Source organism: Balaenoptera acutorostrata, chromosome 12, assembly GCF_949987535.1.
Source record: "Balaenoptera acutorostrata chromosome 12, mBalAcu1.1, whole genome shotgun sequence".
NCBI lineage: Eukaryota > Metazoa > Chordata > Mammalia > Artiodactyla > Balaenopteridae > Balaenoptera > Balaenoptera acutorostrata.
This window is the reverse complement of record NC_080075.1, coordinates 93,475,381-93,498,303: the sequence shown is the minus strand read 5'-3', so window position 1 is coordinate 93,498,303 and position 22,923 is coordinate 93,475,381. Positions and strand designations below refer to the sequence as shown.

Here is a 22,923-nt window from a genome sequence, read left to right as displayed (position 1 = left end):
TATAATTGCTTTACAATGTTGTGTTAGTTTCAGCTGTACAACAAAGTGAATCAGCTATATGTATATCTATATCCCCTCCCTCTTGAGCCTCCCTCCCACCCTCCCCATCCCACCCCTCTAGGTCGTCACAAAGCACCGAGCTGGCAGCATTTCTGAACTGCCTTGATGAGAGGTTTTAGAAGTCTGGGGTTTAGAGCTGGGTTTTGAAACATGACAGACCTGGAATCTGAATCCATATCTTGCTACTTAAGAGTCCTGTGATGAGTACTTTCCTTAATTCCTAGAAACCTCAAATCCCTCCATTTAAAAATGTCCCTCTCTGTCACACTGGCTGTAAGAAATAAGCCAACTATATAAGATACCTGACCTATATAATGAGACTCGCCAAACAGGGGCCAAAGAAAAATGTTAAATGCTGTGTTGTCTGAGCAGCCCGACAGCCCCGGGGTGTCTGCAGGCTCACCTCTGCTCTGGCCGGAAAGTAGCACAAATTGCTTTTGTCCTGCTGACCCAGTCCACGTGAGTTGAGAAACAGTTAAAAGAAAAGAAAAAATACTGCATGTGGTCTAGTGCAGTGGGCTTCAATACTTGTTGAATTAAAGACTTTAAAAAAGACACACCTCTCCCTCACAAGTCCGAAATTGCCATCTGATGGTTTTGACTGTGACTTTAGTTGCCAAAAATTCATATATTTCTAGAAAATTGTATGTTGCAGAGTGCTTTCAGTATATTTTCATCAAAGCCTTGGACTGAGTGTTTAATTTATGGAAAAAAAATCTACTGTGTAAACTAAGTGGCAAATCAGGCTTCATTATCAAAACAATCTGCAGATCAGATCAACCTTCCAACAGAGGTCACCACAAATCCAATAAAAGCACTAGCCAGGGCCCCCATGACGACCTTTCCATCTCTAAATTTTATTCTAGGAGATGGACGGGTGGATGGATGTATGGATGGGTGGGTGGATGGGTGGATGGGTGGATGGATGGATGGGTGGATGGATGGGTGGATGGATGGATGGGTAGATGGATGGATGGATGGATGGGTGGATGGATGGATGGGTGGATGGATGGATGGACGGGTGGATGGATGGATGGGCGGGTGGATGGATGGATGGATGGATGGGTGGATGGATGGATGGATGGGTGGGTGGATGGATGGATGGACGGGTGGATGGATGGATGGATGGATGGATGGATGGGTGGGTGGATGGATGGATGGACGGGTGGATGGATGGATGGGTGGATGAATGGATGGATGGGTGGGTGGATGGATGGATGGATGGATGGGTGGGTGGATGGATGGACGGGTGGATGGATGGGTGGGTGGATGGATGGATGGACGGGTGGATGGATGGATGGATGGATGGGTGGGTGGATGGATGGATGGATGGATGGGTGGGTGGATGGATGGATGGGTGGATGGATGAAAATGTGAGTTTTTGCCTGGATGAACTAAGGTGCACAGGCTGCAGCACCATTTCCTCCTGAAGCTCTTGGCCCTGCCCTCCTGCCCTCTGCCCTCCTGCCCTCTTGGGAGCGCCCTCAGGAGCCCAGCATTCGTGAGTGGCTCCTCGTTAAGTTCCTGCACGTGTGTGAGTCCAGGACTCGGGAGCAGCCTTTCTTCCGTGACGCTGGGGAAGCTGGGAAAGAGCTGGCAGATGACAGATAGATTCTCAGACTGTCGGATTCTAGTGAGTCAGGTGGAATTCGAGGGTCTGGAATGAAAGCCATCCATGTGGACGTGCCCCCAGGTCACCCCTGAGAGCCCCAGGGCACAAGTGCCTGGCTGCGAAGCCCACTTCTGGAGAGGAGAGAGCACCAGGTAGGCTCAGAGACTTGGCCCCTCTGCGCCACTGGGGTACAGCGGGGCCCTGGCTGCGGTTGTGCCCACCCAGGTCGCCTGCCACTGCTTTCACCTCTTCACCGCTTTGAGTTTCCTTTTCCTTCTAGGTAAAGGGGAGCGTCAGTACCCACGCCTGGGGCTGCTGGGAATATAAATGAATAAGTGCATGCGATCCCCGGACAGAGCTGCAGGCGGGGGAGGGGGCCTTCCCTCCGCTCACCATCCCAGACAGTAGATGAGAAGGGCAGAAAAACGTTATTTCTTTTCCTTCTCTCCTGAAGGCTTGGCCAAAACCAAAAACCAAAAAAACAAAACCCCGAAGCTGCCTGCAGCCCAACTCCGGGCAGAGATGCTCACAGGCCTGGAGTGACCGTGTGCAGAGGGCCCTGGAGGAGACGCCTGATGACTTCGCAGAGCCCGGCTGCTCGGAGAGCCGAGCGCTGACCGACGATGCGGGATCACTCAGGGCAGACACATGGCAGTGAGGGTCTTGGGGGGAGAGACGGGCACAGACTCTCTCTAAACTTCCGAAAGAAAAAGAAGGAACCTTGGATGTTAGAGCCGGAAGGAAACCTCAGAGACTTTTAGATGCACTCCTTCCTCTTCAGATACACACTCGGGAGAAAAAGCCGGATCCCGGGACAGGAGCGGCCCGGCCTGAGTCAGCCCTAGGGCTTCAGGTGGTCCCCTGGCCGCGGTGCTCAGTCACCGTTAAGAGGACACATTGCACATGGAGGGTGAGTGACCTCGGGTAAGGTCTGCGCTCAGGATGTTCAAGAGATGAGAGGGTGAGAGATGGTCTCTCCCTCACACAGAGTGAGGGCCATGCCTTTGACCGTGAAGGTCGGGCACAGCTGCAGGGGGCAGTGACCCCTGAGCTCCCGTCCCCCAAAGAGCAGAAGTGAATTTCCCACAGTCCTGCCCTTTGGTCAGACACACGCAGGGATGAGGCCATTTGTCCATGGGATGACGTGTGCTCTGGGTTTACTAAGAAGTGCCCTGATCTTGGCAGAAAAGGTGCCCCGACAGGTGAGAAGCGAGGGGACCGCCAGCCCTGGGCTCCAGCATAGACTGGGCTTGGGAAGACCTGGGTTTGACCCTCTTCTGCTGCTTCATCTCCAGCTGACCTGGGCTTCCCAGGGTCCTCGTCTGTGGACAAGCAAGTGACAGAACCTACAGCAGGAACAAACATTCCGAAGCCTAAACTCAGGAAGCTGAGCTCAGATGCAGAGAGGTGGGTGGATGGCGACCCCGTGGGCGACCCCACTGACCAGGGTGGAGCCGGGAGCCGGGTGCCCAGCCTGGATGAAGGCTGGGGTTGGTTCCTCTCCCGGAGGGCATGATTCCTTTCTGGTTAACAGCTGTGGTTGGTGGTTACAGAAGGATTCTGAATGTTGGATGCCCCCATGAGAGACGCCAGCCCGGGGGACTCCCCGCTCTCCCCGGCCGTCCCGCCCGGCGGGAAGCCTCCTCCTCTGGGTTTGCAGACCTGCCCTCTCCGCTTCTCTCCCTGCTGCGTCTGTACTGCCCTCCGTCTATCGGGAGGCATAAGCTGGCGCAGACTCACATCAGTTTGCCGAAGGATTTTTGCTTTAGCCCCGGGGATGTTTTGCGGGTGAAATGTCGCGCTAAATATTTTGGAAAGAGCTCAGTGGACACTGTTTTCTTTCTGGCAACGCGCCCTGCCCCTCGATGGCTGAGTGAGAAGTGACATTGGTGACCCTGGCATCTCAGGATGGGCTCCTCATGCTGGCGGGTGCATCTGAGAACTTCCGTCTAACTGGTGCCCGGCCCCCATCTCCAGCGCCTGAGCTGCCTTGAGCAGAGGTGGGGCTCTCGGGATTTGAACCTCCAGGTGGAAGCAACGTGGCCCTGACTGTCTTCCTGGTAAACGATGGGGGGCAGGGTGAGGCACGTTTCCTGCTGAACCCCTCGTGCTGTCCTCAGGACCGAGAATGAGTGTCCGGTGAGCCATGGAGGCCTCAGGGCAGCGGCCGGGCCCCAGGCGTCGCCAGGCTAGGAGCGCATCAGGGCTGGGTCCTCGTCTGTGTGGATCCTGGGCGCGGGGCAGCCCGGGAAGCGGAGGAGGCGGGGTCGGCTCCATCGCCCCCCAGTCCTGGGGCCCGAGCTACCTGCGGTGGGTCCAGGCCTCCAGCCCGGGGGTGACCCGTGTTTCTCGGCACTTGGTTCCTTTGGGGAGCACAGAGTTTGGGAGGTGCCTTGCCTGGCTTCAGCACTTTCACCGTAGGCCCCGCTCTGCCCGAGCCCCGTCCCTCACAAAGTCCCCGAGGGGCTGGGAGGGGAGGCTTTCACAGGCCACTCTGCTGAGTGACCACAATTGCACTGGTCTCCGTACGCGTGAGTTCTGTCCTCCTGAGTCACTGCAAACACTGCACTAGGGACTGCTGGACCTCAGCTCCCAGGGACACACGCGGTCACGCCCCCGCGAGCCTCTGGTGGCAATACGGGCATCAGCGCATCAGCGTGTGTGTTTCTGTGAAAGACACGTCCTCATTTAACGTGCGTACTGATTCATTAACACCGGAGTCTCGGCCAGCAGCCTGTCTGACGCGAATTTCCTCCCTAAGGCGTGTCACGGCCCCCTTACGCCCAGGACACCAGACGGCACCCCTGCCCTGCTCTGGGGGCCTTTTCAACAGTGGCGTCTCCAACGGGAAAACACAAAAAATCAACAAACGCAGTGCCCCACAGACCGTGAAGAGGACCCTCATTTACGGCTGAGCCACGAGGAGAAGGCAGAGAGGATGGGCCTCGCGGGAAAGTGGCCAGAGTGTCAGGCTCTCCTCCCCTCCCCGTGGCCCTGAAAGCACCGCGAGCTCTGGTCTGGGGTCACAAACTGACTGTAGCGAGCAGGGAGCTCGCGGACACGGACCCGGGGCCCTGAGGTCGGGCTGGGACGGGCTCCGAGGCCCCCGCCCCCCGCGTGCGCTCCACCCGCATGTTTGCACGCCTCCTGCAGCGGGCCAGGGAGCGTCTGGAAGGAGGGCCGCGCAGACAGACGGACGCAGCTCACGCCCCAGAGTGAGGGTGAGGGAGACAGTCGTGGGCTGCGTGTGGCCCGAGGGCCCCTGACCCAGCGCCCGGTGCGGAGGGCCGTGGGGAGGCCGCCTCCCCCGGGTGGACCGGCTCTGCCCGGGCGGGAGTGACCGCTGCCCCCTCCCGAAGGGATGAGGCTGTGCCTGGGCTCCGCCAGGGCCGCGAGGACGGCCGGGCCGTGGCCGTGGCCCCGACGCGGTGGGTGGGTGGGGGGTGCGCTGGGCGCAGGGCGCACGCGGTTACCGTTGCTGGCCCGCTGCCGGATGGTCAGCATCTGCTCTCCCGACAGCTTCGCCTTCTTCATGGCCGACGTGGCCCGCGGGCATCCCGACAAGCTGGGGACGAGACAGGAGGTGGAGTTAGTCGCAGGTTCGGGGGGCCCCCGGGCCTGCAGGGAAGAGTGCCGCGGGCTGCAGGTCCCCACGTCACCCGACTGGGCTGGTTGCCGGCAAAGGGCCGCCTGCAGACGGGGAACCAGAGCGGAAGGTGGGCAGGGCCGGCCGTGCCCACAGGCAGGTGTCTGTGGACGGCGGACATTGGGGTGGGCACGCAGCGCAGGGCCACAGTGTGGCCTGGGGCGAGGTCTGACCGCTGGGGCGCGGGCGGGAGGGAGATGAGCCCTCTGAGGGCCCCTGGGACTTTGAGGGAGCGACTATCTCGCTTTAAAAACTTCCTTATTGGGACTTCCCTGGCAGTCCAGTGGATAGGGCTCCTCGCTTCCACGGCAGGGGGTTCGGGTGCGATCCCTGGTCGGGGAACTAAGATCCCACAGGCCGTGCTGCGCGGCCAAAAGTAAATAAAAGTACAAAAAACTTCCTTATTGTGGAAAGTCTCAAACTTACAGAAGGGTTGGATTCAAAACTTAACGTCAAACGTGCAAAAGCAGAAGGGCCAGAGCGATGAGCTCTCACCCAGCCTCGCATCCTGACCCACCAGGGCCTCCGCCGTAGTCATCAGGGAGAAACCCCCAGACACAGCCTCAGCGTCAGTGTGCCACCTGAGCGTCGGAAACGGTGCCAACACCCTCAGCTGTCGGGGTCCACACGCCCCCATCCGCCTCCTAACCTCGTGAACAGTCGTCCGCCCGGTCCGCATGTGCTCTGCGTCCTGAGCTGGGACCTGGTCTGAGCAGCGTCTCTGCAGGACGCCTCCCTCCCTCTGTCTTGCTCTCTGGGTCCATGTTGAGGACAGCGACCTGAGCACCTTCCAGGGGGGCCAAGCCTGGGCCTCCGCACCCCTCGCCCCGCACCTGGCTACGACCTCAAGGGGCCACACAAGAGGGCCCCGCTGCACCCTTGTCAGGGTCCCTCTGGTGCTTCACACGCAGGTGAAATGTAAACCAGTGTATATGTACAGCATTTTACGTATATTCATACCACGTGTACCATTTTGTATTTCGCCCGCATTTTCAGGGCTAGATGGACACTGTCCTTAGAGAGTGACACTTACGCGGCCACTAAGCAACATCCATGGGACATCTGTGTTTATACAGGGAGGCCTTCTGAACGTCTCTTCAGATAAATTTTCTAATACTTTTTCTGATGGGGATTTTAGCAGGTGTTTCGGGGGAGGACACCTTCGTACAACAAATGTTTGCACGAGGAAGCTCCGAAGTGCTGGTTCGAGGAGACGTTTGCGTCTGGCAACTGTGCAGGACTCTCCCCGAGAGGCCGAGTGACCGCCGTGCCCGCTACTCTTCCCAGAGCCTCACCGGGCCCTGCACTCGCTCACGGAGCTTCTAGATTTACAGGGGAAGGACGGGGCCGTGGGACGTCACCCCAGAGGGTGACACAGAATCCTGTTAGCGCTCGCTGGGGCCATCACCCCTGAGGCCTTATGCTCAGAGGCCAGCACGTCGCCAGGTGTGCCCAGGGGCTCCGGGACGCTTGTGGATTGGAAGCTGTGCACAGCGCGTGACTGCCCGCCCCGATTCTCCTGCCTGAACAGAAGTGGGAGAGGGAGCTAGAGGACAGAGTGAGGGCGGAAAGTAACGAGAAGGAAGCCCGGTCACGCAGAAGCCAGTGGAGGGAGGGACTCGGGTGTCTCCACGCATCCATCACCAGGCTGGCGGGGTCCAAACCCGGATGCGCAGCAGCAGGATGGCCTGGAAACAGTTTAAAACACAGACTCCTGGACCCACGTTGAGGGTCAGAACCAGATTTCAGTCTCCAGTTGCTTCTCCTAGCTTCCAGTTAACTGAACTGCCAGCCGAGAATGACAAATAACGGTGTCCTTCAGCCAGAGCTGGGAACTAAGTTAGGAGACACAGACAGGCCCACAGAAGGATGTGTTCTGTGCAAACACGCCTGCACCGTGTTCCTCCCATTCCGATCCAGTGACTGCATCCCAGCCTGGGTCAAATTTGGAAGCGTCCGGAGCAGGCCGGGCGCCGGTGCCGGGTGGCGGGTGCCCGGCGAGGGCGCAGTGCCATCTAGTGGCGGCCCGAGCCAACTGCACCGGGTGCCCCGGGTCTGCGCTGGTCCAGGATCTCAGGGCAAAGTCCGCTGCCCGAGTCCTGCCAGGGAGCGACCCCGGGGGGATCTCGGTGTGGTGAGAGGAGAGTCTTGAAGCGGAGACCCAGCGGCCCTTATGGAGACGCTTCTAATTAAAACCAGGCTCCAGGCAGCAAAGAGTTAACCCGTGTCTGCACCAGCACCCACCTCTGGGGCCCCAGACGTCTGGCCCAGGCTCCACCAGGAATTCCTGGGAGGCTCCAGGCAGACACTGCCCAGGGCTTCAGAAAGGAACAGAGGAGACGGAGGCCCAGCGTTTTATGAGGACATCCCCCCAAGTGGAACTTCCTTCAGGAGAACATCACCCCTGAAAATAGCTCAGTAAATAAAAATTTCTGGGAGGGGGGTGGTTAGAAAGACTCGGGGCCGTGCAGTTGTCCACTGGGAGGAAAGTAAGAAATTCGAGAGCGCGTGGGGTGTCTTGCTCTGTTGTTTGTTCACGGCCCAGAGTGGCTGGGAATCGAGAATAAAGGACCCTGATATGAAAGGCCCCTGTGATTCAGTCTCTCTCCCAAGAAGTGCGGGTGGGCTGTTATGTACCTTGTTTTTTTCACTATTTACGATTTCACCATTGATGTTAAAATCCTCCAGTAAGGACGTGGTACCTCCCTGTACAGCATAGATTCCTATGCTAATGCCACCCTCTGTATCGTAACACTGTGGACGTGTCACCAGCTGATTCCTGGTGACGGGCACTGCACTACTGTTACCATCTGCGTCGTAACACTGGGGACTCTCGGGGGCGGGCGCTGCAGGCAGATGCTGAGTGAGGGAACCGGCGTTAACACCAAGGGCACACGTCACACTCACCGGAGCACCCAATTTTGAATTTGCTTCCTGAGACCACGGGGGATGTGCTGGGGGCACAGGGTGTCCTCTGACCCCCATGGAATTTCTGCCCCCAGATTATTTGTCTGAACTGCTCCCATCTCAGTGCGAAGGGGTGTCCTTGTGGTTCCTTCTCAGCCCAAGATGTGAATTTGGAGTTTATCCCCCCCACAACGTTCTGAGTTTCTCCAAAAACATATTTGGTGTCGAAAGCATGCCCTGAGCCGTGGAGGGAGGGAAGCGTTGGGGCAGGAGCCTCTGTGCCCACCTGGGCCTTGGGACAGACGGGGGTCTCCCAGTCGCAGGTGTTAATTTGCGGGGGCTGTGGGTCAGACAGGAGAGTAGCAGGCTTTGCAATCGCTTTGTTTCTCCTGCTTGATTCCCCTCCCTCCATGCATTTTGATGGCATTATGGAGGAATGAGGCTTTTGCGAGCGTCTGGGTCCCAGCTGGTGGGTACCACAGGGTCGCTGGGGTCTCTCCCCGCCGCGGATGGGGGACTGAGTGACTCACGCGCTCCTGCTAGGGTTGCTCATACACTTCTGACCCCCCTTCTTGCCTGGAATTGCTGCTGAGCCCCAGGGCGCTCAGTACCACTGCTGGGCAGGTGAAAGCAGGTATGGAGTCAGACAACCTACAGGGATGGCCCTTCGGAGGGTCTTTCTTCAGGTGTTCTTTTCCTGACAGTGTTGTGACTGACACTGCTGAATCGAGGGGGCTGTAAAGTTCATCTCTTGGGCGAGTGTCCCTCTGGTGTGGCTGAGAATGACGTTTGTTTATGACAGCGAGGCTGGTACTTCCTGCGGGGGGGCCTGGGTGCTGGGGAGGGGTGGTCCTGCAGTCCCAGGAAGCCCCCAGTCTTCTCCTGTGGCTGTTCATCTGGGGGCAGCTTGGCCGATGGGGCACCTTCCCTTCACTGCACTGGTTACTCGCGAGGTCTTTCTCAAAACTCAGAAACCCGAGATCTTCTCAAAACTCAAAACTCTCAAGCTCCCAAAAACTCAAGACTTTTGGTCCTGGAGGTTTTTCTGGTTTCCTTCTTTGATCATTTTCTTTCTTCCATTTTCTCTCTTCTCTCTACTTTTTCAGAAACTCCTAGTTGTTGGTTATTAAATCACATGAATTGTTTCTCTATTTTTAAAATATTATCTTCTTTTCTCACCTCTTTATAATTTAAGGGAGAGTTCCTCAGCTTTGTATTCTAACTTTCTATGTGGATTTTTAAGTCTTACTTACTTTTTTTTTTTTTTAAAGAGATCTTTCCTGTTCTCTGAATGATTTTTGAATTATGAATGTAATAACATAATATTCTTTCTATCCTCCTTTTCTGTCTGATGACAAATCACAGCTTTTTTTTTTTAATAAGGTTTTTTTTTTTAAATAGATTTATTTATTTATTTATTTATTTATTTATTTATTTATTTATGGCTGTGTTGGGTCTTCGTTTCTGCGCGAGGGTTTTCTCTAGTTGTGGCGAGCGGGGGCCACTCTTCATCGCGGTCCGCGGGCCTCTCACTATCGCGGCCTCTCTTCTTGCGGAGCACAGGCTCCAGACGCGCAGGCTCAGTAGCTGTGGCTCACGGGCCCAGTCGCTCCGCGGCATGTGGGATCCTCCCAGACCAGGGCTCGAACCCGTGTCCCCTGCATTGGCAGGCAGATTCTTAACCACTGCGCCACCAGGGAAGCCCACACCTTTTTTTAAAAAGTCTTCTCCTTCCAGAAATGTCTGTTTTCTCTGAGCTTTTTTTTCCTTTTCTGTCTTCTTCTAAGTGTGTTTATTTTGCTTTCTGTCCTGTTACCTGGCTCATCCCTTAAATAGCTGGAAATCCCAGGCTGTTCATTCCCATTCTCCAGACATCACACCTTTCTCTGGGACCTGCTGGTTTCGGGGGTCGAGCACCCCCTGTCTGGATGGGCTGGAGTGGCCACAGCGGCTGTGAGACAAGCTGGGGGCCGGCGGGGCCTCCACGTTTCACTTAATGCTCCTGAGTTCAGCACAAGGGCCACCCCTGTGTCCAGATGCTCCTGGGGTCCCAGGCCAGAGCTTCCCACTGCACTGGGGTGACGGAGGCATGGGCTGGACATCTAGGGGTCAGGCTGCTTCTTATGGAGACTTTGGACTAGTCCTCTGTTTTCAAGCCTTCTCCGAACCCCCACAGAAGGCCCACTGGTCTGTGGGTTCCGTGGGATCCGCAGCCCCCCAAGCTCCCCCTTCACCCATGTCCCCCGCCACCCCTTCCTCTCCCGGAGATGCAGGTCTGAGTCATTTGTCCGTCAGCTTTGCAGCTCCCAGGACTTGGTGGACGAGATGGAATTCACTTCTCTTTTAAAAATTTTTTACCGTTTAAAAAGCTTTGTGTGTTTATAAACTGAGAGTAGGTCACTTCCGTAGAGTTTTGAGATTGAGCGGAGATGAGTGTGTTCTCGGCTTGCGGCGTCTGACCAGGGCTTTCCGTAGAGATGCCCGCTGAGGTCTGGGGTCCACGGGCACTTTGCTGTAATGTGCGTGCTCTTTCCGCCCCTTTCCTGGGGGCCAGTGTGGCGGTCTCTCCCTCCTGGAGTGACGGTGGCCCTGGTGGCCACATCCTAGGCACACCTGGTCCAGGGGACGGAAGCTTAAGTGTTGCCATGACACCCAGGGGAGCATCCTCAAAGACAGACCATCCAGGGACAGAAACAGCCTAGAGACGAAGCTCCCGGGGTGGGTGGGGGTCAGAGGGCAGAGCCACGGGGGATGGAGCCGGGAGCTGGGTCAGCCCTGCTGGCCTGGGCCTGGTGACGTGGGACCACACCTAGTGTCCCCACCGCCCTGAGCCCCACTCGTTCTCCTGCTGCATCCTAGCAGACGGCGGGGAACCTGCTTCTCTCTGTGTTTCTCCTTTTGCTTGTCTCTAGGAAGCCTGGGGCTCACATTCCTGTAAATCATTGCTGGGAGCTGATCGTGTCCCCAAAGGAATGCTGACACCTTAACATCCAGAACCTGTGACAGGACCTTATGGGAAATGGGGCCTTTGCAGATGCCGCTGAGTCAAGATGAAGTCGTGCTGGGGTGGAGGGCCTCGTCCCGTGACTGGGTCCTTACGGGAGAGACACAGAGGAAGGCCGGTGACGACGGGGCAGAGACTGGGGTGACACCCAGGACTGCCGTCCCCTCACGCCCCTGCCCGTGTTGTGACCTCTGTCTTCCGACGCCAAGAGGATAAATTCTGTTGTTTGAAGCCACCAGTTTTTGGTGAGTGTCAGGCAGCCTAGGAAACTGATCCCATCATACTTGTTAATTAACTTTGGACTCCTAATCCAGATGTTTTCCCATTTCCTATGACATTTCTATCAGTTTTTGGATATGTGAACATAACTGTTCTGTAAATATGAGTTTTTGCCATGAGCTCAAGCGGCATTGACGCATCGGGGGGTGACAGATGATAACAGAGGAGACACCCCCCGGCACTAAGAGCTCAGGGTAAAGGCACCGCAGGAGAGGGGGACGCGGGGCCCGGCCCCCTGGCCAGTGGTGACAAGTGTGGCCAGGCGTGTCCTCACCCAGCTGGACCCCTGGCTGCGCAGTGGGACTGTTCAGGGCGCGTTCCGGGAGGGGGGACCCGGCGTGAGGACGGCAGAGGGGGACCCCAAGGGACACGGGGCCACGGAGCTTTGGGAGAGGAACCGGGCGCAGTGGGTCAGGGCCTGCAGGGCGTCCAGGGTGGGAGCCCCCGGCCCGCGTGGGTCACATTTCAGCTTGTATTAACTGAAATCAAACAACGTTAAGTGTCATGGGGACTGGACGTCAGCCGTGGACCCGGCAGCCTTGCACATCTGGTGATGACAGAGCAGCCAGCGGGACACGGTGGCCGGTCATGCATTCTGTGCCGGGGGGTGGCATCGGCCTTCAGAGGGGCTGGCGGGAGAGCCCCGGAGTGTGTCATCGGTTCTTCAGAGGAAGCGAGCCTTCTCTGGGGGCTCGGGCAGGTTTTTGGAGACAGAGTCTTCTTGCAAAGGGAATTCGAGGAGGAGAGGGCGACCGTGGGCAGACATGTTAAACTCTCCTTACGTCTAAGACTCTGTAGCACGCGCAGCAAGGACTGGAGTGGCCCCACTGACTCTCTCAGGGATCTGAGGTCACGGGGGCATTTTCTCCCCATTTCTCTAGAATCACGGAGGCTCATGACCGGCCGGTGACACCACCCGCGGGGCCAGTGCACAGGGCTCTGGCCTCTTGTGCTATTTGGTTCCCAGGATGTTTCTTCCAACTCCACGCTGCTCGGGGGATGAGCAGAGGACAAAACGTGTCGGGTGCACACAGGCCTGAACAGAGCGCCTGGGGGGCCAGGCAGCTCGCGGGGAGCACGCTGCCTTTAGAGGGATGGAGACATGAGGGGCTCGGGGCCAGCGCCGCCTCCCAGCAAACCTCGGCAGGAGCACACCAGCGAAGACAGTCTTAGTGTGAGCGTTTCTCAAACCGTCATGAGGACCAGAGCACGGGGGTCCCCAGATGCGTCCAGGGGAATGAGGCCAGGAAGGAGGCGGGGAGGCCGGGGGGGGGTCTGTCCCAGCTGCCCGGTCCTCCCGCTCTCAGGATGTGGAGGGGACGCTCCCTCTGCAGGCTGTGGGCCTGGTGACTCCTCATCCCAGCCTCATCTTTGTGTCCTCACGTCCCCGTGGCCCTAGTGTCTGGACCTCAGGGGTGCGGGGAGGCCTGGCCATGTCGCGGTGCCCCGAACGCTACACTGCTGACCGGGTGGGGCTGCACGGCACGCACCGGCTGGGGTCAGTGTAGGGAGCCGTGAGTGGGAACCAGTGTTCCTTAGCTGATGCGTTTTTTCGTTCTTCCTCTTTCTTTCACCACCGGCTTTGCTAGAAGGAGAAGCATGTGCTGCCTTAGAGCTGAAAGCAGAGAAAGGGCTTGTGAGTTTCAAAGTCTCAGTGTTTTGGATCCCAGAGTCAGAAAGAAGCCAGCACACAGGCTGTGGTTCTGGAAGAATTCATCCTGGCAAGATAAAGATTCCTAGAGAAGGGGAAGGAGAAGAGATGGAGAAGCGAAGAGAGCTGAGGTGCTGGCGGTCCGGAGAGGAGATCCACGCCCGGCAAGAGACGGGGCCGCAGCGGAGACCTGGCTGCCGGGGACAGACTCCCCGCCCCCTCCCCCGAGAGCAGCCTGGCCGTGAGAAGCCCCCAGAGGCCCCACCGCCTCTGCCCTTCAGAGGCCTGGCGAGGCGGATGCTGGGGGAAGCTGGCTGGAGAGGCCTGGCGGGGCCAGGAATACCAAGGGCCAGCCACGTGGGCTGACGGCCAGACGAGATGACCTGGGAGGCCCCAGGCTGCCCGCTGGCTGGGAGGGACACCCTTGGTGGATGCAGGGGGCACAGGTGCTGGAGGCCCCAGGCTAGGCTCTCGTCCCACAGTGAGGACAGGAGGGAGAAAGTCACAGAAGATGGGGGGATGTGTGGACTTCGGATTTGTTACAACACAATCACATTCTAGAAACTGCTGAGTTCCTGAAAACCTACTTCAGGTTCGCTTAAGAATTGAGGGCGATGTCGTCCTGATTGGAAATGATCAGAAGAGTCAAAAGTCCCGTGTGTGTGTGTGTGTGTGTGTGTGTGTGTGTGTGTGTGTGCACGTGTGTAACTGAGATTGAATCACATTCTGGACCTGAAAGCTTTGAAGACTTCAGTTTCTCCATCTGTTTGTTGGAGAGAAAAATGACCTTGTGTGTTCATATTGTTAATTTTTTGTTTGTACATTGCTTTTCCCTATAAAATTGTGACAGGCCAAGCTTCTTGGGGCAGGACTGTATTAAGAGATTTATTTCTCCACAGACCCCTGCACTGTGGCCAAAGCAGCAAGCTTGTGGGAGGCCAAGTTCTAAACCAGCCGTTGGGTCCCTGCGAGGTGCCCAGGCCAGGTTAGCCCCATCCTGGAGAGAGAGGTGCTGGCGATGGGGAGGCCCCTCCCGTGACCCGGTGATGATGCATAAACAGCCCTGGACGGCTGGTGGGGCCTGTCCCCCTGCCGTATTGAGGGCCGCGTGGCCAGCACCCAAGGGAGCCTCCAGCACGGAGAGCCACCGCGGCCGAGAGCCAGCAGGAAGATGGGGCCTCGGTCCTGGCGCCTCGAGGAGCTGAATTCTGCCGAGGCCCGGATGAGCTCTGGGGTGGGCCCTGGGCTGTGGGCTGGGTGGGAACGCACCTGCAGACACTTTGGTTCCAGCTGGTGAGGCCAGGCTGAACTCCAACCTGCAGAATCCGACAGCAGCGGGGTGTGGCTTTGAGCCCCTGCGTTTGCGGTTCTCTAGAGGACTGGTGAGAAAATGTCCAGAAACCTGTGGGGGAAGCAGCCTGGGCGCGTGCGCCCCTGCGAGCCCAGCTCCAGGTGAGGTGGATGCTTAGGTGTGCCCATCCAGTCTTTGCCGGTTGCGTCCCAGGCCCGGGATAGACAGGCGATGGGCGTGGGCGCGCTTCGGGAGGCGGAGTCTGATGGTGCTCCCCCAGCAAGGCCTGCCCCAGGGCCGCCTGCGGGCTCAGGCCCAGGATGCTGGCAGCTGTGACCCCGGCTCCCAACTTTCATGGGCCCTTTGGGATTCACAGTTTGGAACAGATGTTGGATCTGAGCTTTCCCCTCCTTAGTGCTTTTCGTCAGATATTGGAATGCGGAGATTAAACAGTCGGGACGCCTGAGGTGCTTTCGGGGACAGAGGTCTGCGCAGGGTGGTGCCCAGGGGACGGGCCGAGCTGCGTGATGTGGGGCCTTTCCCAGGGGGGCACCTGGACCAGGGACCCGGCGGGAAGCTGGGCTTTTAAGGGCAGTGGATTCAAATCCCCCGAAGGCTTTCCCATGCAGCTGTGGGACCAGTAAGGCCAGTGGTCCAAGGAGCAGCTCCAAGGAAGCGGGTGAAGCGGGGGCAGTGAGGCATGTGGCCGTGATGACTGGGGCTTCTTGGTCCTGGCGGCTCATCATCGTGGCCCCTCCTCCGGGGGCGCCGGCTCCGTCAGGGCAGGAGGCCCGCAGCCCCGGGCGCCTCCCCACGGAAAGGACTAGTCCCTCCGCGGGGCCTCGCTGCGCCCCTCCGCTTGGGGGTCCCAGCCCCGCGCAGAGCAGAGGGCAGGCCCCTGCGGGGGGCGGGTGTTGCCGCGTGCCCGGCCTCTTCCCGCATCCGAACCAAAGCAGAGAACAGGGCTTCTCGGCGTCCCTCTGTCCTCCTGACAGGCAGCCTGGTCGGACGACTCAGGGTTACGGAGTGAAATGGGGGCCCAGCTGGCTGAGTCCCGCAAACACGTCAGATCAGCACGAGGTTTGCTCTGCACGAAAATGTTCTCCACCCCCGACAGCATCTACTCCTCTGGAGGGGCCACCTTGACCCTCCACCCTCCTCACCTCCTGCAGCTCACAGAGAAATCCAAAATGCAGACGTTTCCTCTCGTCGTAGAGCGAAGTATGATGTTTCCAATATGCTTTGGTCAAACAGACGACCACCCGCAGGTCCGGGGGGCCCTGGCCATGCCTCCTGTTCCCCCCCACCCTCCGGCCAGGAGGCGGCAGGAGAAGGAGGTTGGGGTTCAGAGAGGGCGGGAAGGGGTGCATGACAGCCCCGGGGCCTGGACGAGAGCCCAGGAGGCAGCAGGGGCAGGGCTGGTCTGCAGCCGGATCACAGCTCCTGGGCTGCGACGCTGTGGAATCTGGATTTACCATCAGCGGGTCTTGAGTAAGGAACGCTGGGGCTGCTTCAGTGTCCTCCGTCCCCACGTGTGGCTTGGGCGAGCATGGCCCTGGTCTCAGCCTGAGACAGAACAGAAGGCCCACCTCCGTGCTCCTGGGCAGACATGGACCCATCCTCAGAGGCCAAGGGCAGTGGGCATTCCTCCTGGCGGGATGGCTGGGCGGGATGAAGAGGTCAGCCCTCTTCACTCCCTCTCCCTGGGCTCCAGCCCATGAGACCTGGTTTCTTCAGTACCTGCCCTGCGGCAGCCCTCTGTTTGGTCTTGCAGATGCACAGACAGACTGGGATACAGATGGTCCACGGATGAAACCCCCAGACAGTCCTTGGTTGAATCCAGCTTCCTCCTTACTGGCAGTAGGGTTCTCATCTCTAAAATGGGAACTATGCAGACCTTAGGGAGCTGTGGTTGCCTGTTTACGTAGGTTTTGGTAAAAGTTATGGCTTCTCCACATTACAGAGAGGCAGGTGCCTAAAGGCCCACTCTTCTCCTTGTGCTCACAAGGACTACATTCCCCAGCATCCCACGTGGACTACATTTCCCAGCATCCCAGGTAGACTACATTTCCCAGCATCCCAGGTAGACTACATTTCCCAGCATCCCTTGTACTAGGTGATGCTATGGACCTGGTTCCAGCCGTGGGATGTAAAGGAAGTGATCCGTGCTCCCACATCTCCCAGGTGGATCCTGCGTGTTCTTTCCCTCTCTGGCTGTGGAATGAAAGCCACCCTTGGAGAATGTGCTGAAGGTGGCCGAGCCCTTTTCTCCAGTTCCCTCACCCAGTTCTGTCATATGAGCAAGAGGTAAACTTCCACTCTTTGGAGCCAGTTTGGGTGTATCTGTTAAGGCAGGTAGCCTATCCAGCTCATATTTACATTAAACAAGATGGTTGATTGCAAAAAAAGCTCATAGTAAGTACTCAATATGGTGACTTATTTTTACCACAATTCTCTTGGGAAGTATCAAGCACAATAAACATCCTAAAAAAGCCTATCTACTCATTTATAAAGAACTGTAGAGGAACTGAAAATAAATAAACCAGGTCATGTGGTTCAGGTGGAAGAGGTTTAAGGGGGTCTAGGAGGTAATTTAAAAAAAAATTATTTTGGTCAAGCTCAGTGAGAGATGACTTGCTTCTAAGGTTACTTATTTATTCGTTAGGGTTAGAATCGCGGCTTTAATTTTGGAGAATCTTCCTAATCTACATAAAGTGGTAAGATTGGGGTGATAGCACAGTATGATCAGCACACCCGCACACAGAGAAGCGGTTCCACAGGTAAAGACCCCCTGCCCACCCCCTCCCTCCAGCCTGCCTCCCTCCTGCATCACTGGCCTCACAGTACACACAGTCCTGACACCCGCACCCAGGCTTGGGGGTGAGCCAGCTGAGCCATTGCCCCCCAAGCCAGCTGAGACCCTGGAAGAGCATCCTCTCTCCTGTCTTTGCTCCTGACACCTGTAACCCGGATCCTGGAATCCCGAGTCCCTGTACCCTTTCAGGCACCTCATCGTGCCTCTGTTGAGATCCCAGTGCCTCGGTCTACCTCTCAAGATCTGGCCCCATCAAGTCCCCGTGACCGCTCTGTGCCTTTAATTCTTTTCACCCCTTGGTTTCATTCCTTCAGGTAAATCTCCTATCCAGATTCACCCCTCCTAGAAAACCCTCCCTTGCTCCCGAGCCCCTACGAGCTACTCCCAGGTGTTGTCTCCCACCCCACCCGCTGATTTTGACGCAGCCAATCCTAACCATAGAGTAAGCCAATTCCCAGTCCTTTATAGCAGCTCTGCCTAGGAAACAGGGACCGGGAGGAGGTCCTCCCACCCACCCTTACACGGAAGAAATGAGTGGAAATGATTTTGCAGCCCACAGGGACTGTGGGAGCTCAGGGCACGTGTCACCTCTCAATGTCCTTTTCCCAGACTATCCGTGTGGTCACCTCCCAAAGAGGAAAGTGGGGAGAGTGGGCTTCCTGGGACCCGGAAGCTGGGGCGGGTGCTCCCCCTTCATCCACGCACCTTAGGAAGTGATCCTTTATCATCTCCCTGGGTGGTCACAACTTGGAGGGAAAAGAGCAATAAAACAGGAATTTCCGTTCCTTCCGCTCTTTTCCCGATTCTAAAAGCTGCTTTGCTTTCATGGCACATGGGTTGTACAAGGAGCCCTGCATCTCAGGGTACCACCCATATCTTTCTGGGAGGCCCCTCCTCACTGAGGCCTTAAAGGTCTGGGGAACCGGACAGCCAGCCGGGCCCTGGGCCTCCGGGGAAAGAGGCGTACGGAAACCCTGCCAAGCCCGTGTTTGTGCCCAAGCCATGTTCCCGCCCAGGATTTCGGTTCTTATACCTCCAGGGAACAACGTTTCATCTACACAATAAAATAAGTGAAAACTTGTTCAACAGTTGAAAACTGCAGGCTGACGTGCGACAGGACATGATTCAGCCTTAAAAAGGCAGGCGACTCTGACACAGGCTACGATGTGGAGGGACCCCAGGACGCTATGCAGTGCGAGATAAGCGATCACGGGTCAGACACCATGTGATTCCATTTAGGTGAGGACCAGAGGGTCAGATCCGCTGGAGAGTGGGTGCCAGGGGCCGGGGCGGGGGCTGGGAGTGCGTGTCTAGTGGGGACAGGGTTTCCCTGGGAAGGTGAAGGGCTCCAGAGGTGACAGTAGCAGTGGCTGCACAACAGTGAGACGGTACTTACTGCCCCTGAACTGGACACTTAAAAATGTGCAAGACGGTAAATTCTATGTTATGTGCTTTTTACCACAATTTTAAAAATGCAGGTCAGCTCTCTCAGGGTCCTGCTCATCTCTCTAACCACTCCACCCCACGCCCGCGCCCCGCCAGACAGATTCACACCCGGAGGGAGGACGCCCGCCCGTCACCCGACACCCCTGGGCTCCCAGCCCTTTCCACCTAGCATCTACATAACCTTCCTCCTCAGAGGTGACAGGTAGCAGGTCAGACTGTTCTGATTAAGCTTCACTGTGAAATAAAGTATCAAAGTCTCCGCGCGGCTCTGCCCACCACAAGCAGGGCCCCCACGGAGCTGCTTCTGAGATGCTCTGAGGGTCCACCCTCCAGCTCCACCTCACGGTGGAGATGCGGTGCCCTGGACCAGAGCCCCGGCTCCCGGCGCAGGCTGGTTGGTTGTTCCCTGGACTCGGGGAGCTCCTCCCGGGACCCTCCCTGGGGCTCTGGGTGAGCTGTCTGCAGACCCCAGGGCGCGTCATGGGGAAATCTAGGTGAGAGAGATTCTGCCCAAGTCCCAGGAGTCACCGGCTGTGCCTGTCTTCACTAGACCTGTCCAGAGATTCCCTCCAGCTGGTCAAGGCAAAGGCGCGTTTGAATCAACACCCGCCCCACCCTGGCCAGAGACCCTGGGGAGATGTGTCCCCTGGGGGAAAAGAAACAGGGAAGGCCAGGAACCAGGAGAGCCTGGGCGTCTTTACGAGATCACCTCCGTCCTGGCACCTGGGTGTGAATCTGGAGGGTGAGCAGGTGTGTGGGGTGAGCCCAGCAGCACGGGGGGAGGGGTGAGCCCCGAGGGTCCTGCCTGGTGGTAGCGACTCTCAACTGAGTCTGGGGCGCTCGAGCCGTCCCCCCTGCGAGCCCTGAGGACGCGCTGAGTGACCAGCCCGCGAAGGCGAGCAGGAGCTGCTGGGGGGCTCTGAACGAAGGGTTATTCCTCCGACTCGGAGGCAGCAGTCCAGCCACAGGCTTGGAAACGAGCAAATGCCACACAGGCAGCAGTCACGCGCACGCCCCCCTCTTCTGCTGCAGTTTCTGGACACTGAGTGCTTACGTTCAATCAGAGAAGCGGAGCTTGCCTTCATTTGTGTCAGATTAGCCAACCACGTATACCCTCATTCACAGGTCGTGTGGGCAGGATTTTTAAATTTTAAAAAAATTTTATTGATTGCCCAAGACTTAAGGAAGTAGGCACTTTTTGGAGGGCATTTTGGCACTTCCTATCAACATGTAAAAACTAGCATTTTTGCTTCTAGGACGGTACCCTGAAGGCACCCTGGCACAGGGATGTACAGAGGTCAGCAGAAGGGAGTTCCCTGCCGGGTAACATCCCATCTAGAGTGGAGACTGGGGGCCGCAGGCCGAGCCCTCCCTCTGGGCAGGAGGGGGCCGCTCTGAGCAGCAGTGAGACGTTTACCCGGCCAAGGACACACCCGCTGCCAGCTGGGCCCCGGGGTGTTCTGGTGAAGGGCCAGCCCTCGTCCCATGCAGACACCTAGGAAACACTGTGATCTATTTCTATCAAAAAGAAGAAACCGGGGGGCCATGGGGGTCAGGGGTCTCTGTGTCCCCGGGCACGTTAAGCCGGGCTGCGTGCCTCTTTGTTCAAGGGCGCTTTCTGAAGGGGGACGCGGGGACTTCCCGCCTTGGGGAGAGTCAGGGAAAGACACTCACGGCTCTCTTTAGGCCCCTTGGTCCCATCTGAGCCTCTCCCTGAGCAGGAATTTCTTTCACAATAAAATCACTTCCTAAAAATGTTAAGGCGCGTCGTCCTGCATCATTCCGCTTGGCTCACTGTGTGTTCCATGCAGTTTTGCAGATGGAGGCAAGGTGCATGGGGTTTGCGGTCGGCGAGGCCGGGGGAGCCCCGTGGGTGTACGTCGTATGTGTGATGCTGTGCCCCCCACCTGGATCCTGGCAGCTGGGGCACGCCTGTGACCTGTCCACGTCAGTCATTCATCCTGACTTCTACAGGGAGCCACTGGCTTCAACGGCGCAAGCCTCCTCTTCTCAGGCAACGTAGTTGCATATATAGATATTTTACAATTAAGCACGTAACAATCAATGGCGGAGATTGGCTCTTCTGTAGGTTTTCTGATGTATCTGATGAGGCCCCTGTAACCAAGGGCCACCCACTTTCCTCGAGTGGGACCTGCCTGCAATATTCAGCCAGAACGAATAACTAAATCCACAGATACTCCTGTGAGCGTGTGCGCGCACGCGGGTAAAATGACAGCCTATTTCTTTCTGGGGATCCTGATCAAAGACATTTGGAAATCTCTACGTACATACAGACGTGGTAGGACGCGTCTGTGCCTTTCAAAATAAATTTGTTTCCTCCTTTCTCGAGCCTCAGAATGTCATGAGTTGGTACCATGGTCTTCGGGGTCTCCTCTCTCAACCTGAGGGATGGGCATGGAGCCATCGCGGGCCAAGCGGCGCCCCCGGCCTCCCCACACCGCCCCCGGCACAGAGCCTGGGCGGGTGCACTCACCTGCGGTGCGTGAGGAAGCTCCCGCTGACGTGCCCGGACCCGTCACAGCCCGGCGTGGGGCAGGACATGCCCTCCGTCTTGACGGACTTCCAGGAGAACTGGGAGCCATTGAGGTACCCGTCCTTCTGCCTCTTGGCCGCCAAGGGGCACCCGGACGCACTTCGGTGGGAGGCGTACTTGCCGGTGATGTGACCCTGGCCATCGCACCCGGGCACGGGGCACCTGGGGGACAGAGGGGCAAGCTTGGCTGTCTCGCCACCCTACGCCTGGTGGCCCCCCAGCAAGGTCAAGTTAACCTGACACGCGAGACAAACCAGCATCCTCTCTACTGCAGCAGAAGGAAAGAAAAAGAAAAGTCACGAAAAGGCACCACCTAGCGGAGCCGTGAAGCAGTTCACCCTCCTGGAAACCCTGGTCCAGGGCAGGTGGGAAGAAGGTTTCCTGGAACAGAAAGTCCAGGCTTAGTGAGGGATGCAGATGCCGTGCGTGAAAAGGAAGAACCAGTTTGTTGGAGCAAGTGAGATGCGGGCATCTGTTCGAGAGGCGAGTCACAGCTTTTATGGTGGAGATGTGCAAAGTCAATGGGAAACTGCAGGATTATTTTTAAAAGATTGTCATATAAACCTGTGTTCTTCTCAGGAGCTAGAGAATATTCATTTGTTTGGCTATGTTTTCTGAGAGCACAGCATACCCTTCCAGCTAGATAGGTTTTTGAGCAGCAGAGGTGGTATTTAGTTAAGTTTCCTGGCATAGCTTTGGCACAAGGTACCCCAGGAGCACTTTTTTTAAAAAAATAAATAGGAAAATCATCGGTTGGAGCTAAGGTTCAACAACAGGGTAATTAAATCGTGCTTCTGAAACTTCTTTATTGCAGGTTATGGCAAAGGGCTGGGGACTCACAGCCAAACCGCAAACACATTTTAATGTTAATTTTTTTGTTTTAATCAAAACTTTTCTCCAAGACACTGAATGAGATTAAAATTTCAGGAAGATGGCAACAGGTTTATCTCACAGACTTCTGAGACCCAGGCTCACCGGGCAGCGGTTCGGGGCAAATGCCTGTGGGGAGGGGTGGGCGGCTAGCCTTCTACCCACCGTGCTCTCCATCCTGCCTTAGCGAGAAGCAGAGTACAGGCAGCTAAGCGACCTTCCTAAGCTGGAAGTCAGCCAAATGTTCACTTTAGCTGTTGTAGTTAATAACTTCCTATACTCTCATGGACCTGCCTTTCCCAGTAAATTACACTGCTTTTCCCGTCCAGGGTAGAGGGAACTTTCCTATACTTAGGTTACTCAGAGCAGCGGATGGATGGATGTTTGGTTATCACCTCACCTGTCATTTAGAGGATGTTTCTGGTCCGTTAGCAGGTGTGCATGGTCTGTTCAATGCTGTGACCTCACGCTTGACCGACCTCTGCAAGCCTGACATCCCCGCTAGTCCCCCGCTTCCCCTGACCTGCCCCCCGGCCCACATACCTGATTGGCTCCTGGTCTTCCTTGTCCTCTTTGCTCTGTGCTATCCTGATGCCACTCTTCTTGGCTCTCGGGCAACCTGAAAGGCTAAGGAAGAAACGTGATTTCAGGAAGCGCCCACGCTGTTCACCCTGCAAGCCCCTTTCACTGTCGATGGGGCTCTGACACAGTTTCCTCCAGAAGCTGGTGCTTCTTGGCATGAAAACGATATCCTGGGGGCAGCTCCTCTGTGCTCCCCCTAGGCCTTC

At 57.0% G+C, this 22,923-nt stretch overlaps 1 protein-coding gene across 11 annotated transcripts in view; it reads right to left on the bottom strand.

Moving 5' to 3' along the window:
* Positions 1–22,923, bottom strand: part of MYT1L (myelin transcription factor 1 like) — a 409,089-nt gene that overhangs the window by 9,756 nt on the left and 376,410 nt on the right. For all 11 annotated transcript variants that reach the window (XM_057558744.1, XM_057558742.1, XM_057558748.1 and 8 more), the window contains 3 exons: positions 22,679–22,762; positions 21,206–21,427; positions 5,146–5,237 (listed from right to left, as the gene is read on the bottom strand). In XM_057558744.1, coding sequence (XP_057414727.1) covers positions 5,146–5,237; positions 21,206–21,427; positions 22,679–22,762 — 398 coding nt within the window. The remainder of the gene's footprint in view (positions 1–5,145; positions 5,238–21,205; positions 21,428–22,678; positions 22,763–22,923) is intronic.